The sequence below is a fragment of the Halichondria panicea genome, chromosome 2, assembly GCF_963675165.1.
Source record: "Halichondria panicea chromosome 2, odHalPani1.1, whole genome shotgun sequence".
NCBI lineage: Eukaryota > Metazoa > Porifera > Demospongiae > Suberitida > Halichondriidae > Halichondria > Halichondria panicea.
This window is the reverse complement of record NC_087378.1, coordinates 7760434-7779890: the sequence shown is the minus strand read 5'-3', so window position 1 is coordinate 7779890 and position 19457 is coordinate 7760434. Positions and strand designations below refer to the sequence as shown.

The following is a 19457-nucleotide window of genomic DNA, read 5'->3' as shown; positions in this document are numbered from 1 at the left end:
ATTTGCACCAGCAACTCTTCTACAATTTAGTTAACAGTATATTTCATACCTGTTTTTATGAAGTGGTGTACAGTGAAACTGGCTGTCTCCCCTTTTCTTGTTTGTTTGCTTACACAGCACTTGTAATAATCGCCTGATTCAGCTGCTTGGATGCACAGCTCGTTGGTGGTAGTGGAGAGCTGCTTTAATGATCCCTTTCCAGACCATGAGAATGAGAAACCATCTGGCTCTTCAAATGGAAATGCTCTTAGTACAACTTCTCTGTTACCGTTACTTTCCTACAGAAATAGAAATAGACAGTAATTACCAAACTCTGAACAATGAACATACCTTTGTTATCCAGGGATGATACTGCTGGTCGACAAGACTGACGGTGTCCTCCGTTTTCAAGCACCGGAAGAAGGCCATTTCTTTCTTTTTCTTTGGGACTACAATCACACAGCTGTTGTCGAGAACTCTAAGTGTAGAATCTTGGTGCTGACCACAAGGGCAAATGAAACCAATGGTGGGACAAACGAAATGGTTCAGATCTTTCAGCACAGCCATTATTGTTGTGTAGACATAAGTACAAAGGTCGTGCAGATCAATCGGTGAATTTTTTGATCTTGTAACGCGTATCTCATAGCAACCAGCATGGGAGACCAATGTAACAACGTGATTATAATCGTCAACATGAAAGGAAACAATGTTTCGTTTAACATGTGAATCCACAAGTTTCCATTCGGCTCCAAAAATATCCTCATCTCCATCCGAAACTAACTTAGCAATCATAGCACAGAAAAGGCCGATTGGTACAGAATCTGCAACGTCTTTACTTGAACCATACTTGAAGAACAAGAGCAGTGAAACTGGAGTTACATTATTTGGAACGGGTGCTGTTAACAATTCATCTTGAGTAGCACAATCTAGAATAGCAGGCATGAAATATCGAACTACCGAAGTTTCACCGCGTATATTTACCTCCTTTGCTTCGATGGATGAAATCAGATGTACATGTTTCAGAAATATGATGAGGTTTTCCAAAGGAATAACTGTTAAGTCATCACCTGAAGAGGGTAGGGATTTTTTAATTGTTTCGAGTAAAAACTGTCCTTTTTCCCAATTGTCGTGATGCTTTTTCACAAAACGTTCTTCACTTCTGTGAAGCTTCAGTAGAGGCTCGATTATCAACGTACTAATACTGTTGAAAATGACTTGTGGGCTACAAATGACATTGTCCTTAAACCATCCACCAATCTCTGGTCGATAAATAATAGTTCCTAACTGATTGAAATACCAAAGAGTAAAATCTACAGTATCCTCATCCATATTCAACTCGTTGCCAATCTTCATACAATCTTCCAGTTTCACAATCTGGTACTCTTTTCTAAGAATGATACTGAACAATAGCTGAACAGGTCGAATGGGAACTTTCATGGATCCCTTATTGTCTCGAAGACAGCTGCGAATATGAGCTCTAATTGGTTCAAGATCCTTATCATCCCCTTCATAGTTGTCAACTTCAAAGAATATTTTATTCTCACGTGCATTTGCTGGGACTACGAAATCACTAAAATATGATTTTGAAGTAGTTTCCTTCACCGATTTGTGGAGCTCTTCTAATCTTTGTCTTGTTTTTGTTGCCCCTTGCTCAGAAACTGTGTTTTGCTGCTGTACCACCTCAGAACCGCTTACTTGCTGTTGCATGGTGTCTCTGACCTCTTTTTCCATTTGACGCTCAAGCTCATCTTTAAAAGTACCAATGAGTGTGATAGTTGGTTTAACACTTGTAAATTGTTTGTACTTGTCGTTTATGGGCAATATTTCAGATGTGTGGTAGCTAATTCCAGACAATATTTGGGCAATAGTCTCTCGAATCGAATAGTTTGCTTCGTACGGTGTTATTCTATCCTCATCACGCTGATAGCATATTTGGTATCGTTTATCAAATTCTTTGTCTAAAGGGAAGAAAACAAAAAATATTCCTGGACCACCACATATGAAGGGAAGCATCTCCAAAAATCCAGGCTGTCCACCGATATCTATAATATTGAGCAGAATCTTGTGTCTTAAAATAAAGTCTGCATAGTTTCCAGAAGCAACAACTCCTCTGATCTCTGCCAACACACGGGAAAGCTTTGATTTAGTTTCGTCTTTTTCAGTTGGTTTTGTTGTTTCGTTAGATTCACCAACTGGACTGGAATCGAGCTGAGTTGATGATCCTTCATATTCCTGACTGGTATTTGAATCAAGAGAACCTTCAGAGGAAATTGCCTTAGTGGAGTTAGAGTCAGTGGGAGCAGGTTCCTTCATTTCTGTATTTCCCAGCAAGTATTTGAAAATTGCTTTCATTTCATCATCCAGGCTTTCAGAAATTTCTACGTCCAAATGTTCTTCGTCTTGAAGTATGCAAAGTGTTTGTATGCATTCTGCTAAATGAGTGCTATAATGTTGTCTGTCCTTCAGAGGCAAAGATGATATATTGACAAGGGATCGAGTTAAACGCTTTCGAAAAGTAGTTTTGCCAACACCCGGGAGACCAATGAGGTACAGTTTTAAATATTGCATATCAATTTGTTCTGTGTCTTCCATAAGCTCATTGAATTTTTGAAGATATTTGTCTGCATTAGAAAACAGTATTGAAACTCAGTCAAAATTACTATTGAAATGTGATTACCTTGTTCTGAGTCTTCCTCACCACTGTCGTCGGAATGGCTTTCATCAACATTGGTGTTTGCAATATCCTGCATGCAATTAGTACAACATTACATCATCACATCATCATACAGATATACATAAATTATTGTGCTCATACACATGTAGGAAATGCAAGACCCCACAGGGTTTCATACAGGTGGTGGGGGGGGCTGGGATTTCCCATCCCCAGCCAAAATTCCCCCCCTAGAAATCAATGATGTCATAATAAAAATGTATGACTTCTCTCCTTAAAAATGTCTACAATCTCGAACTAGACTAGTAAAATGTATGGTTTGAAGCACAAAAAACCCAAATTGCACCTCAGATAACCATTCCTCAAAAAATGTCAAGGGGAGGACCCCCAGACCCCCCTCGCAGCTAAAAATCCATAAAACCCTGCCCCACTCCCTCCCACTCAGGTAAAATTAATATTGAAACAAACGCATACTTGTACTCGCTCGTCACGGACCATGGCACTTTCAAGAACCTTCACTACATCGGAGTGGTTGTTTCTGGTAGCCAAAGATAGAGCAGTCATCCCATCCTGCAATTCATACAAGTCTGAGATGATACACAAGTCATTCTGAATTATTAAAGTCTCCTTACATTGTTTTTATGATTAGCCTTTGCATCATACTTTAGTAAGATATTCACCACATCCACATGACCTTCCTGACTGGCTTGCATGACTGGAGTCCACCCATTCTGTGTGACAGACAATAAAATAGCTATAGGGATGGGACAGTGGTGTTTGATATAGCGGGTAATTTTCGGAGGGGGGGACAATTAAAATATTTATGGTTTTTGTGGTTGAATCTCGAATATTTTACCCACGAATGAAGCGACCTTCCTACCTTTTCCTGCAGTGCAAGCAGCAACAACGAAAATAATATCCACAAACTGGCTAAATATTACTTGGCCTCCACGAATATTTTGCCCCCTAGAAATAACCTCTATACAGTAGTCATATTAGGGACCTATGTAGCTGCCACAAAGGCCAATTTACGCTAAACTGAACTTTAACATCGTTCTACATAGATCTACATCAGTTACACTTCGTTGTATACCATAATAGCGCGAAAATTTCGAGGTACATTATATTTCGTGGAATAGCCTTTTCGTTGCACAATGTTCGTGAAATGACTGCTTACCGGAAGCCACGCCTTTATTCTTTTGCACGTTATAGCAGATAACATTTTCGTGGACTTAAGTTTTGTGTAGGATTGCTAATCCACGAAATCAGCGAAAATTTCGCGCTATATGGTACTATCAGTATGAATGTATCTATAAAAAAATAAAAGCGCCGCAGGTGCTGATGCCTCGGTGGATGTTTGTATCAGGCTAATCACAGGGAAACAAGAGTGGGAAATGATCAATCATGATTGTTAGAAAGGATGACAAAGTACAAAGTCAAAAATTAATGCCTGCTGCATCAGTACAGTAGAGCCTTGCAGCTCTCTTCTCACTGCTAGCGTTCTAGTGCAGAGCTAACTGCTAAGTAGAGTAGCAACACTCCAAAAACAAGTTTTACTACGCACTCTTCTGAAAAGGCTGTAATGGCATTCCAAGTAAGCAAAACTTTGAGAACGAAGCATTATTATGAATTAAAATCTAAGAAAACATGACTAGAAGCCTATATAGAAACTCTTACTTGCACTTCATTGATCATTGAGCAGCTGTAGCAGTCTACACATGCACACACACACACACACACATGCACACACTACCGTATAATAAAAGAGTTGTTCATACCACATTAGGGAAATCCACAAATGCTCCCTTCTCCAATAGAAATGTAACCACCTCGGCATGACCCTTTTGAGCAGCGTACATCAGAGGAGTCATTCTTCCCTGTTGGACAGTTACTACCAAATACACAATGCAGGTATTGTCTCACTCACATTTGTGGGCAGGTTAATCTCTGCTCCCAGTGCCACTATTCCCTGCACTATCTCCAGGTCTCCTGCTCTACTGGCCAGCACCAACGGAGACAACCCTCCCTGTACACACACAATGTTACATTGTACCCTGCCATTATAGTAAGAGGATTACCACCGTGTCCCAAATATGAACTTGAGGCTTGTATTGCAGGAGCAGTTTAGCAATATCAAAGTGTTTGTTCTCAAGAGCCCACATCAATGGACTCCACTGGTCCTACAGTACAAGAGCCATTATACAAATGAAAGCACCGCGGGTGCTGATGCATCGGTGGAGGTGTCAAAGCTACATAACATAAAGCTACTACTAGCTATTATAACCCAGACACACACACAAACACACTACCGTATACCTCGCTATACTTGTTATACCTCGCTTGCGCACGCGCACCGAGGCATAACAAGTATAACACACATCATATTACATACGTCATCATTTTCCCTGATATTGACGTCACAGTCTTCTTGCTCCAGGTAGCCTCTCACCACTTCAATGTCAGCTGTCCCACTGCGACATTCTGCCAGTAACTTCTCCGATACAGACTATCATGATGTAGTGAAATACAGGCTATGAAATACAGGCTATCATGATGTAGTGAAATACATGAATCTAAGTAGACTTGTCTGTATACACTTACCGCACTATAACTTTGTTCTTCGGGTGTTACTCTAATACCACCACCGGCCACTATGGAGTCCAAGATCACACCAACTTTTGGCAGGCCAAAATAAGACAAACGTTTCCACCAACTTTCTACATAGTTCAGACTACTTATGCTGACGTCCGTACTCAACGCTATCGATAGAAGATTACGATACTCTTTGCTTTGCCTTTTACATAAAGTAGATGATCTGCCTCGAACAAAAGCATCAGAAAGCATGTTGTTAATTGCTACAACGTCTATGAGTAGAGCACCAAACATATACGATTCCTTGTGCTGTTTATACTCCTTCATAGATTTTCTCATGTCATTATCACCATATGTTTCAACAATTTCGTACAGTAGCTCACAATTATTATAGTCCAAACTATTCACTAAGTACGTGAGGATTGCGTCAGTATTGTCAAAATTAGGAATATTACTATCGTAGTTATCTTTCATTGCCATCAAAAAGTGTTCAGCAATGACTTTATTTGTTCTTAAGCCACTTCGAATATTTGATACAAAATCCACAAAATAACGCTTTATTATGGTTACGTTATGACGGTGAAGAGCATTTACTGAAACAAACAAACAAGATAATTAACAGCTTATTAGAAATAAAATGCTCACCTCGAGGGTCTGTATGCACGGTTGACCTAGAGACAAGAGAAGTGGGTGGGGAGCTAATATCTGGTGAAGTACTTGGCCCTGAAATGTTGACAATTTCTCCCATCATTGGAGCTACAAGCATTGTAAGAAATCATGTAATGTCTGAGCTCATATTTAGCTCTTGCTTATTATATATTAGTGCAATGGAAGAGCAATAATTATACCTTTGATTTTAAGCAATTCCAACAGATCCGTGTACACTTCTCCATGCTCTCTAAGTATTGCTAGGAAATCATCGTACTTCTCTGGATAATGCTTTACAACATTTAAAACAGTTGTGTAGAGTCTTTTAGCTTTGTCCACTTTAATTTCTATTATCTCCCTCATAATAGTGTCAGATATAAGTCCCCTAGCCGACAGTGAGGTAGCCAGTCCCCTGGGATCTCTAGAAAGACCCTCAACAATCTTCTCAGCACAAGAAACCATTCTCTCATAACCAATGTCTGCAAACAAGACATGATTGTATTATTAGTGGACTAGTGACAAGCTGTGACTCACTTCCTGGTCCTGGATTAGACTCCACATCTCCGCACTGAAGCAGCAAATGGTGTAAAAACACCACCAGAGAAAAACTCAGAGCAGGAGTCAAAACAGATGTTATAAGAGAGACATCAAACTTGTCTCTTTCTCTTTTACGCTCGTTTTCTAAACAGGAAGGATACAAAATTAATTATTAACGTAAGAATCCTCGCTACTGATCTAGTAAACACGTAATTTATAATCAACTGACCTTTGACTGTGCAATGTACTATCTGTTTGATGATCCTCCGCGGATTCCAGCGAGTCAAACAAGCTCTGATGAACAAGTAGGACACCAGAAACACCACGGATACAATAGTTACGACCAGGGCACTTCCCCTCCACCCCAGATCACACGGAAACAATCCAGTCCAGCTCAAATCCACCACTGGCACCGGACATATCACAAAGTTAGATTCATCTGGGTTCGAAACACAGAATTAATAATAACCTTTGCATCGATTCGTAACTTACATGCGGAGGCTGAAAAGGACCCACTGGTTCCAATAGGACAGAGGATGTAGCCAATGGTTACTAGTATCTGGTACACTCGATACATGAGAGGGTTTATCAGTACTGACACTACACAAGCTTGTAGCTGCCAGCTTGGCCTGGGAAATATCTTTGATAGCTCTGGTAGAGGTTCATCATCACCAAGGGTACCAATAGTGACAGCTGACTTGTTTCCTGAGGATCTCATGCTGTAGCCATTTAATACTGGGTGTGACAATACCACCCATGTATGAATAAACTTGTGAGGATCCATCGTAACAAATTAATCATCAAACATCAGGAAAGTTACAAGATAACATAATGAAAACAGTTTCATGATAGAGTTTATTTTCCCTTCTTGGACTTAAGTTTTCTCTGATAGAACTCAAGCTCCTTGCCCTCTAGAATATACCCATCACACCGCGGCCACTCTGCCCAGGTCGAGATGACACGCACGCTGTAGACAGCGGACACATACATAATATTATGATCATTAGTTGGATACTACTATACTTCTAACTTACACAGCCAGCCTATTCTTAAAAAAGTTACAAAGACTCAGCCCTCCTCCCAAATTGTATACTATATACAACAACAACACAGATATCCTGAAGGACAGGGTTCCAGACAACGTACACTACTCACTGACCGTCTAGAAGTCTTCCAGTGAGGAACTGCTCCTCTACGTGTGGGTCAATCTTGGAGGACTGGTGGATTTCCTGACAGTTCTGAACTTCTTAACAGATAGAACATCATCTTCAGTCGATTCCTACAAAACAAATTATAATTATCAAGTAAGTCTGTTGTATACTGAATTATCAATCGGACGTTCAAATGACTAGTGAGGAAAATGTTCTTACCTCTGTCTTCTTTGACTTCTTGGATCCTATAGAGGAATTCCATAATGCGCCTCAAACCTACACACACAACAAAAGTCAGAGTATAATTATTATCACTGAACCAATAATTATGGGAATTCAAAAAGCTATAGTTGGTTGGTTTGCTCAGTTTAATAGGTATAGATTCTCTTTATACGAGCTCACTATTGCTTGAAGGGAGTGCAGTCGATCAACACTAGATCTATACAATTCTTGACTAGAGTCTTGGTACGCACAAGCTCGTTGTTGCTGGCATTGTAGACAACATCCAGGACACGACATTTTCTCGATATAGCTGAGCAAGTAAAAGCAGAAGATCAACTCAATATGGTAGACTATACATGTACATAAATACTAGTACCCTCAGAGCCCCTGGAATAGTTGCCATTGTCCAAGCGCATTGCTCGATGCTTTGAATTTCCATCATGCTAATTGGTTTTTGGAATACTTTAACACGATTTTTGGAGATTGCTGCACTAGTTTCAACACTTTTAGGTGGAGTCTTCACGCTTTTATCTTTAGTTTCGTTTAGCTCAATTGTCTCCTCATATACATCCAGTCTTTAGCAAGCAATGGTAGAGCTATAGCTTTCAGGAGAGACCTTCCACAATCTAGATCTCTTCTCCACAAAAAAGCTATACCCAGGATCTATCAATGGAAACAGAGAGTCTCATACTGTATGTACAACTTATATCTTACTTGTTGGTCCTGGATTGGGCTTGACATCTCCACACTGAAGCAGCAAACTGAATGCCAGAACCAGCAGAAAGACATTGAGAGGAGACATTCGACTCAACGCATCACTTTGGCCCACACAGACTAGCTGGTAATTAGCTCAAAATTAAACCACTTCCTCATTTAATATTAATTTTAATGAGATTCATTGCATGCCATACACAAAATTATTATAGCTATAAATTATAATCATGTCAGCTACATGTACATGTATAGCTAACGTAAAAATCCTAGCATAAAGTTCTTGTGTTGAGCCGTATTTTAAACAGCTGTCTCTACCATAAAAGTTCCTCTATAAACTTTCTTTTAGTTTATCGCTAAGAAGGCTTAGTATTATTCGTTTTGTACAAATGCTTCAATACTTTCTGCCACATCATTACGAGCCACTGATGGTTTCTTAAGGGCTTCACACACACCAGACCAAGTGATACTATGGTTTGTCTCTGAGCAACTCTTAAGCATAGCATTGAAGCAGACATTGCAGTTATTTTGGTTGGTGATCTTGATGACTTCCAGTGTGTTTGGGTCTACTTCCAGAGCAATTCCCAAGTTGTACCAATCTTTCCTAGCAGACCACAATAGATCATGAGCTTTTCCATAACTTGAAAATATCCATTGATTCATCTGAGAGTGAAAAGGTAATTAACAGATGAGACTCAAAGACCAACTATAATGGCATACAACAGTAACATAGCGAAGGACATTATTATAATGGTTGCAGAATAAGGCTGACTTGGCAACTTACAGCACTATGATTATCAGGTTTTGCTACGACTTTCTCCACAGTTGGACTGAGCTTATTTTCAGTTGTTGAGCCATGGCAATCTGAAGGTGCTTCATAAGGTCATTAAAGGGAGACTGCATACTTGGTACATTAATTAGCTAATTAAAATTCAATCTAAAGAGAAGCCACAGTAGTGTTGAACTCTTGCACCAGCAACTTACCATACAAGTAAACAGTACAGTTAGTACAGTCTGTGTACGATACTTACCTGTTTTGATGAAGTGGTGTACAGTGAAACTGGCTGTTTCCTCTTTCTTAACACAGCACTTGTAATAATCGCCTGATTCAGCTGCTTGGATACACAGCTCGTTAGTGGTAGTGGAGAGTTGCTTTAGTGATCCCTTTCCAGACCACGAGAATGAGAAACCATCTGGCTCATCAAATGGAAATGCTTTTAGTACAACTTCTCTGTTACCGTTAGTTTCCTACAGAAACAGAAATTAGAGAGTAATTACCAAACTCTGAACAATGAACGTACCTTTGTTATCCAGGGATGATAATACTGTTGATTGATAAGACTGAAGTTTTTCTTTGCTTTCAAGCACCGGAAGAAGGCCGAATCTCTCTTTGGGACTACAATCACACAGCTGTTGTCGAGTACTCGGAGACTTGTATCTTGGTGCTGACCACAAGGGCAAATGAAACCAATGGTGGGACAAACGAAATGGTTCAAATTTTTCAGCACAGCCATTATTGTTGTGTAGACATAAGTACAAAGGTCGTGCAGATCAATTGGTGCATCCTGATCCTGTAATCCTGATCTTGTAACGCGTATCTCATAGCAACCAGCATGGGAGACCAATGTAACGACGTGATTATAATCGTCAACATGAAAGGAAACAATGTTTCGTTTAACACGTGAATCCACAAGTTTCCATTCGGCTCCAAAAATATCCTCATCTCCATCCGAAACTAACTTAGCAATCATTGCACAGAAAAGGCCAATAGGTACAGAATCTGCTACCTCTTTACTTGAACCATACTTGAAGAACAAGAGCAGTGAAACTGGAGTATCATTATTTGGAACGGGTGCTGTTAACAATTCAGCTTGAGTAGCACAATCTAGAATAGCAGGCATGAAATATCGAACTACCGAAGTTTCACCGCGTATATTTACCTCCTTTGCTTCGATGGATGAAATCAGATGTACATGTTTCAGAAATATGATGAGGTTTTCTAAAGGAATAACTGTTAAGTCATCACCAGAAGAGGGTAGGGATTTTTTAATTGTTTCGAGTAAAAACTGTCCTTTTTCCCAATTGTCGTGATGCTTTTTCACAAAACGTTCTTCACTTCTGTGAAGCTTCAGTAGAGGCTCGATTATCAACGTACTAATACTGTTGAAGATGACTTGTGGGCTACAAATGACATTGTCCTTAAACCATCCACCAATCTCTGGTCGATAAATAATAGTTCCTAACTGATTGAAAAACCAAAGAGTAAAATCCACAGTATCCTCGTCCATATTCAACTCGTTGCCAATCTTCATACAATCTTCCAGTTTCACAATCTGGTACTCTTTTCTAAGAATGATACTGAACAATAGCTGAACAGGTCGAATGGGAACTTTCATGGATCCCTTATTGTCTCGAAGACAGCTGCGAATATGAGCTCTAATTGGTTCAAGATCCTTATCATCCCCTTCATAGTTATCAACTTCAAAGAATATTTTATTCTCACGTGCATTTGCTGGGACTACGAAATCACTAAAATATGATTTTGAAGTAGTTTCCTTCACCGATTTGTGGAGCTCTTCTAATCTTTGTCTTGTTTTTGTTGCCCCTTGCTCAGAAACTGTGTTTTGCTGCTGTACCACCTCAGAACCGCTTACTTGCTGTTGCATGGTGTCTCTGACCTCTTTTTCCATTTGACGCTCAAGCTCATCTTTAAAAGTACCAATGAGTGTGATAGTTGGTTTAACACTTGTAAATTGTTTGTACTTGTCGTTTATGGGCAATATTTCAGATGTGTGGTAGCTAATTCCAGACAATATTTGGGCAATAGTCTCTCGAATCGAATAGTTTGCTTCGTACGGTGTTATTCTATCCTCATCACGCTGATAGCATATTTGGTATTGTTCATCAAATTCTTTGTCTAAAGGGAAAAAAACAAAAAATATTCCAGGACCACCACATATGAAGGGAAGCATCTCCAAAAATCCAGGCTGTCCACCGATATCAATAATATTGAGCAGAATCTTGTGTCTTAAAATAAAGTCTGCATAGTTTCCAGAAGCAACAACTTCTCTGATCTCTGCCAACACACGGGAAAGCTTTGATTTAGTTTCGTCTTTTTCAGTTGGTTCTGTTGTTTCGTTAGATTCCCCAACTGGACTGGAATCGAGCTGAGTTGATGATCCTTCATATTCCTGACTGGTATTTGAATCAAGAGGACCTTCAGAGTGAATTGCCTGAGTGGAGTCAGAGTCAGTGGGAGCAGGTTCCTTCATTTCTGTATTTCCCAGCAAGTATTTGAAAATTGCTTTCATTTCATCATCCAGGCTTTCAGAAATTTCTACGTCAAAATGTTTTTCGTCTTGAAGTATGCAAAGTGTTTGTATGCATTCTGCTAAATGAGTGCTATAATGTTGTCTGTCCTTCAGAGGCAAAGATGATATATTGACAAGGGATCGAGTTAAACGCTTTCGAAAAGTAGTTTTGCCAACACCCGGGAGTCCAATGAGGTACAGTTTCAAATATTGCATATCAATTTGTTCTGTGTCTTCCATAAGCTCGTTGAATCTTTGAAGATATTTGTCTGCATAGAAAACAGTATTGAAACTCAGCTGATTTTCAAAATTACTATTGAAATGTGATTACCTTGTTCTGAGTCTTCATCACCACTGTCGTTGGAATGGCTTTCATCAACATTGGTGTTTGCAATATCCTGCATGCAATTAGTACAACATTACATCATTACATCATACAGATATACATAAATTATTGTGCTCATATACATGTAGGAAATGCAAGACCCCACAGGGTTTCATACAGGTGGGGGGGGGCCTGGGATTTCCCATCCCCAGCCAAAATTCCCCCCCCTAGAAATCTGAAAATTAATGATGTCATAATAAAAATGTATGACTTCTCTCCTTAAAAATGTCTACAATCTCGAACTAGACTAGTAAAATGTATGGTTTGAAGCACAAAAAACCCAAATTGCACCTCAGATAACCATTCCTCAAAAAATGTCAAGGGTAGGACCCCCAGACCCCCCTCCCAGCTAAAAATCCATAAAACCCTGCCCCACTCCCTCCCACTCAGGTAAAATTAATATTGGAACAAACGCATACTTGTACTCGCTCGTCACGGACCATGGCACTTTCAAGAACCTTCACTACATCGGGGTGGTTGTATTTGGCACCCAAAGATAGAGCAGTCGTCCCAATCTGCAATTCATACAAGTTTGAGATGATATACAAGTCATTCTGAATCATAAGTCTCCTTACATTGCTTTTATGATTAGCCTTTGCATCATACTTTAGTAAGATATTCACCACATCCACATGACCTTCCTGACTGGCTACCATGACTGGAGTCCACCCATTCTGTGTGACAGACAATAAAATAGCTATAGGGATGGGACAGTGGTGTTTGATATAGCGGGTAATTTTCGGAGGGGGGGACAATTAAAATATTCGTGGTTTTTGTGGTTGAATCTCGAATATTTTACCCACGAATGAAGCGACCTTCCTACCTTTCCTGCAGTGCAAGCAGCAACAACGAAAATAATAATATCCACAAACTGGCTAAATATTACTTGGCCTCCACGAATATTTTGCCCCCTAGAAATAACCTCTATACGGTAGTCATATTGGGGACCTATGTAGCTGCCACAAAGGCCAATTTCCGCTAAACTGAACTTTAACATCAGTTACACTTCGTTGTGTACCATATAGCGCAACATTTTCGAGGCACATATATATATTTCGTGGAATAGCCTTTTTTGTTGCACAATGTTTGTGGAATGACTGCTTACCGGAAGCCACGCCTTTAATCTTTTGCATGTTATAGCAGATAATTCTAATTAATGAACAATTTTATTTTCGTGTAGGACTGCTAACCATGAAATCAGCGAAAATTTCGCGCTATACGGTACTATCAGTATGAATGTATCTATAGAAAAATAAAAGCAATGCTGGTGCTGATGCCTCGGTGGATGTTTGTATCAGGCTAATCACAGGGAAATAAGAGTGGGAAATGATCAATCATGATTGTTAGAAAGGATGACAAAGTACATGCAAAGTCAAAAATTAATGCCTGCTGCATCAGTACAGTAGAGCCTTGCAGCTCTCTTCTCACTGCTAGCGTTCTAGTGCAGAGCTAACTACTAAGTAGAGTAGCAACACTCCAAAAACAAGTTTTAGTACGCACTCTTCTGAAAAGGCTGTAATGGCATTCCAAGTAAGCAAAACTTGGAGAACGAAGCATTATTACGAATTAAAACATGACTAGAAGCCTATATAGAAACTCTTACTTGCATTTCATTGATCCTTGAGCAGCTGTATAGCAGTCTACACACGCACACGCACACACACACGCACACACATGTACACGCACACACTACCGTATAATAAAAGAGTTGTTCATACCAGATCAGGGAAATCCACAAATGCTCCCTTCTCCAATAGAAATGTAACCACCTCGGCATGACCCACTCGAGCAGCCCACATCAGAGGAGTCGTTCTTCCCTGTTAGACAGTTACTACCATAATACACAATGCAGGTATTGTCTCACTCACATTTGTGGGCAGGTTAATCTCTGCTCCCAGTGCCACTATTCCCTGCACTATCTCCAGGTCTCCTGCTCTACTGGCCAGCACCAACGGAGACATCCCTTTCTGTACACACACAATGTTACATTGTACCCTGCCATTATAGTAAGAGGATTACCATGTCCTGAATACGAACTTGAGGCTTGTATTGCAGGAGCAGTTTAGCAATATCAAAGTGTTTGTTGTTAAGAGCCCACATCAATGGACTCCTTTCCTACAGTACAAGAGCCATTATACAAATGAAAGCACCGCGGGTGCTGATGCATCGGTGGAGGTGTCAAAGCTACATACCATAAAGCTACTACTAGCTATTATAGCACACACACACACAGACACACACACACACACACACACTACCGTATACCTCGCTTGTGCATGGGCACCGAGGCATAACAAGTATAGCCATACACCATATTACATACCCAATAATCATCTCTGATATTGACGTCACAGTCTTCTTGCTCCAGGTAGCCTCTCACCACTTCAATGTCAGCTGTATCACTGCGACATTCTGCAAGCAACTTATCCGAGATAGTCAACATCGTCCTGTATTCTGGGGAGGACCCTGGTTCTGAACGCTGAGCTGGAGGGACTGTATGGAATGTAGCCATTAACATGTAATGTTGATCTGCCCCCCGGTACACAATGGGAGAGGGAGGAGAGACTACAACACATGGTTTTACCATAAGCATCACTCTCACTTTTCAGTCCTTCCTCAGAATTTCCATCGTTACGAAGGATTGGACTTTTTCGTTTTGTACGAATCATTGCTTCAATATCTTCTGCCACATAATTACGAGCCACTGATGGTGTCCTAAGGGCTTCACACAAACCAGACCAAGTGAGATTGGTGTTAGTATAAAGGACGATCTCAAGCATCTTCATGAGGTACTTATCGGGTCTAATTACATTGTTTTCCTCAATGCCAAGCAGTTTACTTGAGCTTAGTCCGAGAGCAATTCCTAAGTTGAACCAGACAGTCATAGCAGGAGACACTAGCTCATAAACTTGTTTCAAATCACTCTGATGTATCTTTTCATTCATCTGAAGGGGGGGACAGTAGCAGATGAAATGGTTTGGCCTGAGGACATTGACTTGTTAGTTACTACATTATTACCTTGCCTTGTAACGTCCACATTTGGTCTCATACAGTTAGGGTACCTCATTTAGTATAAGGGCATTTTTCAAAACCATGCATATACCTATTATTATGTGTCTGATACAGACTATGTATTATTATAGCATAGTATGATGCAGCTAAGGACAATGGTGACCAAAAGAATAAGCACTGTACATGGAACACTTACAGCATTAAGATGTTGACGTTTTGCTTCAACTTCCTCCTCAGAAGGAATGGGTTCACTTTCAGTTGTTGCTTCACCTTTCTCTAATATATATAAATTCTGATAGTGTATTAAGAAAGAGCAAGGATCATACCTTTGATTTCAAGCATTTCCAATAGATCTGTGTACACTTCTCCATGCTCTCGAAGTATCGCTAAGAAATCATTGTACCTCCATGGATTAAGCTTAACAGCCTCTAAAACAGTTGTGAAGAGTCTTCTAGCTTTGTACACTCTAGTTTCATTCAATATTAATGTCTGCATCATAATAGTGTCAGATATCAGTCCCCTAGCCGACAGTGGGGTAGCCAGTCCCCTGGGGTCTCTGGAAAGGCCCTCAACAATCTTCTCAGCACAAGAAACCATTCTCTCATAACCAATGTCTGCAAACAAGACATGATTGTATTATTAGTCGACTAGTGACAAGCTGTGACTCACTTCCAGGTCCTGGATTAGACTCCACATCTCCGCACTGAAGCAGCAAATGGTGTGAAAACACCACCAGAGAAAAACTCAGAACAGGAGTCAAAAAAAATGTTACAAGAGAGACATCAAACTTGTCTCTTTCTCTTTTACGCTCGTTTTCTAAACAGGAAGGATACAAAATTAATTATTAACGTAAGAATCCTCGCTACTGATCTAGTAAACACATAATACAATCAACTGACCTCTGACTGTGCAATTTACTATCTGTTTGATGATCCTTCGTGGATTCCAGCGAGTCAAGCAAGCTCTGATGAACAAGTAAGACACCAGAAACACCACGGATACAATAGCTACGACCAGGGCACTTCCCCTCCACCCCAGATCACACGGAAACAATCCAGTCCAGCTCAAATCCACCACTGGCACCGGACATATCACAAAGTTAGATGCATCTGGGTGTGAAACACAGAACTAATAATAACCTTTGCATCGATTCGTAACTTACATGCGGAGGCTGAAAGGGACCCACTGGTTCCAATAGGACAGAGGATGTAGCCAATGGTTACTAGTATCTGGTACACTCGATACATGAGAGGGTTTATCAGTACTGACACTACACAAGCTTGTAGCTGCCAGCTTGGCCTGGGAAATATCTTTGATAGCTCTGGTAGAGGTTCATCAATACCAAGGGTACCAATAGTGACAGCTGACTTGTTTCCTGAGGACCTCATGCTTTCTTTCCAGCTCAGCTAATGGCCTTCAAAATTCAAAATCAGTAGCCATTTAATACTGGGTGTGACAATACCACCCATGTATGAATAAACTTGTGAGGATCCATCATAACACAAGAACAAATCATCAATATCAGGAAAGTTACAAGATGACATAATGAAAACAGTTTCATGATAGACTTTATTTTCCCTTCTTGGACTTGAGTTTCTCTGATAGAACTCGAGCTCCTTGCCCTCTAGAATGTACCCATCACACCGGCCACTCTGCCCTGGTCGAGATGACACGCACGCTGCAGACAGTGGACACATACATAATCTATGATAATGCCGGGATAGTTGGTTGGATACACTACTACTCTGTACTTTCTAACGTACGTAACATGTTGTCACAGCTAGAAAAGGACAACAGTTTTAAAGAACCATTCAACAAAAGCTCATCCCCTTTCCCTAAATTGTGGTAAAAATTAATTGACAACACAGATACACAGTGTTTACACTCAAGGGAGGCAACATACACTACTCACCTAGAAGTCTTCCAGTGAGGAACTGCTCCTCTACGTGTGGGTCAATCTTGGAGGTGGATTTCCTGGCAGCAAGCTCTTCTGAACGTGGTTGGACTTCTTAACAGATAGAACATCATCTTCAGTCGATTCCTACAAAACAATTTTTACTGTAACACATAAAATAATGGTATAATATCAATCAAATTAATGACTAGTGCACGACAATTTTCTTACCTCTGTCTTCTTTGACTTCTTGCGGCCTAGAGGAATCCCATAATGTGCCTCGAATCTACGCAACAGAAGTCAGGGTATACGATCAATCACTGAACCAAGAGTTTAAAAAGCAAATATTAGTTGGTTTGCTCAGTTCAATAGATTCTCGTATAAAGGAGCTCACCATTTCTTGAATGGAGTGCAGTCGATCAACACTATACAGTTCTTGACTAGAGTCTTGGCTCGTTGTTGCTGGCATTGTAGACAACATCCAGGACACGACATTTTCTCGATATAGCTGAGCAAGTAAAAGCAGAAGATCAACTCAATGTGGTAGACTATACATAAATACTAAGTACCTTCAGAGCCCCTGGAGTAGTTGCCATTGTACAAACGCATTGCTCGATGCTTCGAATTTCCATCATGCTAATTGGTTTTTGGAATACTTTAACACTATTTTTGGAGATTGCGGCAACTAGTTTCAACACTTTTAGGTGGAGTCTTCACGCTTTATCTGTATTAGTTTCGTTTAGCTCGATTGTCTCCTCATATACATCCAGTCTTTAGCAAGCAATGGTAGAGCTATAGCTTTCAGATTTCTGGAGAGACCTTCCACAATCAAGATCTCTTCTCCACAAGAAAGCATTACTTTATATCCAGGATCTATCATATCAATGGAAACAGAGAGTCTCATACTGTATGCACAACTTATATCTTACTTGTTGGTCCTGGATTGGGCTTGACATCTCCACACTGAAGCAGGACACAGAATGCCAGAACCAGCAGAGAGACATTGAGAGGAGACATTCTACTCTACGCCCCAAACAGAATGCCAGAACCAGCATAGCCTCCTACCGGCCTTTGAAAGTGAAAGCGGCCTGGGATCGAGGCTAGATCAGAACCTGGAGCAGAGTTAATCTGCCTGGATTCGAGGCTAACACAGAACTAGCTGGTAATTAGCTCAGAATTAAACCACTTCCTCATTTAATATTATTTTAATGAGATTCATTGCATGCCATACACAAAATTATTATAGCTATATACATCATGTCAGCTAGCTAACGTAAAAATCCTAGCATAAAGTTCTTGTGTTGAGCCGTATTTTAAACAGCTGTCTCTACCATAAAGGTTCCTCTATAAACTTTCAGTTTATCGCTAAGAAGGCTTGGTATTATTCGTTTCGTACAAATGCTTCAATACTTTCTGCCACATCATTACGAGCCACTGATGGTTTCTTAAGGGCTTTACACACACCAGACCAAGTGAGACTGCGGTTTGTCTCTGAGCAGCTCTTAAGCATAGCATTGAAGCAGACATTACAGTTATTTTGGTTGGTGATCCTGATGCCTTCCAGTGTGTTTGGGTCTACTTCCAGAGCAATTCCCAAGTTGTACCATTCTTTCCTTGCAGGCCACAATAGATCATGAGCTTTTCCATAATTTGAAAATATCCATTGATTCATCTGAGAGTGAAAAGGTAATTAATGGATGAGACTTAGAGACCAACTATAATGGCATGCAACAGCAACACAGCGAAGGAGATGTAATGGTCGCAGAATAAGACTGACTTGGTAACTTACAGGATATTGTACGACTTCTTCCCCAGTAGGACTGAGCTTATTTTCAGTTCCAGTAGCAGGCATCAGCTTTTGTTTCTTTGCTCTGGAAGGTCCATCAGCAGTTGATTCTGAGACATCAGATATCGTACTAGACATTTGGTGCTTTCTTGATCCATGGCAATCTGAATAGAAAGCATACTAAGTTAAAGTTAAAGGTCATTAAGGAAGGAGATGCATGCTTTCTCCTTCTTTAATTCAGAAAGTGGTTTGTCTTCCTGAAACATTTGCACCAGCAACTGTTATACAATTAAGTTAGCAGTACAAAATGTGTATATACCTGTTTTGATGAAGTGGTGTACAGTGAAACTGGCTGTCTCCCCTTTTGATGTTTGTTTGCTTACACAGCACTTGTAATAATCGCCTGATTCAGCTGCTTGGATGCACAGCTCGTTGGTGGTAGTAGAGAGTTGCTTTAGTGATCCCTTTCCAGACCACGAGAATGAGAAACCATCTGGCTCTTCAAATGGAAATGCTTTTAGTACAACGTCTCTGTTGCCGTTAGTTTCCTACAGAAAT

At 40.3% G+C, this 19457-nt stretch overlaps 2 protein-coding genes across 10 annotated transcripts in view; both read right to left on the bottom strand.

Moving 5' to 3' along the window:
- The window catches only part of LOC135332128 (ankyrin repeat and KH domain-containing protein 1-like), a 49784-nt gene extending 41134 nt beyond the window's left edge, over nucleotides 1–8650 (bottom strand). For 2 of the 5 annotated variants that reach the window (XM_064527460.1, XM_064527462.1), the window contains exons 1-5: nucleotides 8515–8650; nucleotides 7981–8463; nucleotides 7798–7854; nucleotides 7587–7706; nucleotides 6920–7394 (exon numbers count right to left, since the gene is read on the bottom strand). In XM_064527460.1, the coding sequence (XP_064383530.1) occupies nucleotides 6920–7211 (292 nt within the window). In that variant the 5' untranslated portion in view covers nucleotides 7212–7394; nucleotides 7587–7706; nucleotides 7798–7854; nucleotides 7981–8463; nucleotides 8515–8650. Of the gene's footprint in view, nucleotides 1–6919; nucleotides 7395–7586; nucleotides 7707–7797; nucleotides 7855–7980; nucleotides 8464–8514 lie in introns of those variants that run through there. The other 3 variants (XM_064527459.1, XM_064527458.1, XM_064527457.1) reach the window with 3 other exon arrangements.
- The window catches only part of LOC135332127 (uncharacterized), a 45432-nt gene that overhangs the window by 890 nt on the left and 25085 nt on the right, over nucleotides 1–19457 (bottom strand). For 2 of the 5 annotated variants that reach the window (XM_064527454.1, XM_064527455.1), the window contains 15 exons: nucleotides 16382–16897; nucleotides 16119–16328; nucleotides 15889–16035; nucleotides 15546–15833; nucleotides 15416–15495; nucleotides 14810–15152; nucleotides 14531–14700; nucleotides 14227–14322; nucleotides 14076–14174; nucleotides 13926–14024; nucleotides 12783–12881; nucleotides 12627–12722; nucleotides 12154–12220; nucleotides 9813–12091; nucleotides 9543–9759 (listed from right to left, as the gene is read on the bottom strand). In XM_064527454.1, coding sequence (XP_064383524.1) covers nucleotides 9543–9759; nucleotides 9813–12091; nucleotides 12154–12220; nucleotides 12627–12722; nucleotides 12783–12881; nucleotides 13926–14024; nucleotides 14076–14174; nucleotides 14227–14322; nucleotides 14531–14700; nucleotides 14810–15152; nucleotides 15416–15495; nucleotides 15546–15833; nucleotides 15889–16035; nucleotides 16119–16328; nucleotides 16382–16607 — 4516 coding nt within the window. In that variant the 5' untranslated portion in view covers nucleotides 16608–16897. Of the gene's footprint in view, nucleotides 1–49; nucleotides 279–330; nucleotides 2601–2656; nucleotides 2724–9542; nucleotides 9760–9812; nucleotides 12092–12153; nucleotides 12221–12626; nucleotides 12723–12782; nucleotides 12882–13925; nucleotides 14025–14075; nucleotides 14175–14226; nucleotides 14323–14530; nucleotides 14701–14809; nucleotides 15153–15415; nucleotides 15496–15545; nucleotides 15834–15888; nucleotides 16036–16118; nucleotides 16329–16381; nucleotides 16898–17131; nucleotides 17261–17344; nucleotides 17400–17507; nucleotides 17622–17682; nucleotides 17987–18042; nucleotides 18204–19457 lie in introns of those variants that run through there. The other 3 variants (XM_064527453.1, XM_064527456.1, XM_064527452.1) reach the window with 3 other exon arrangements.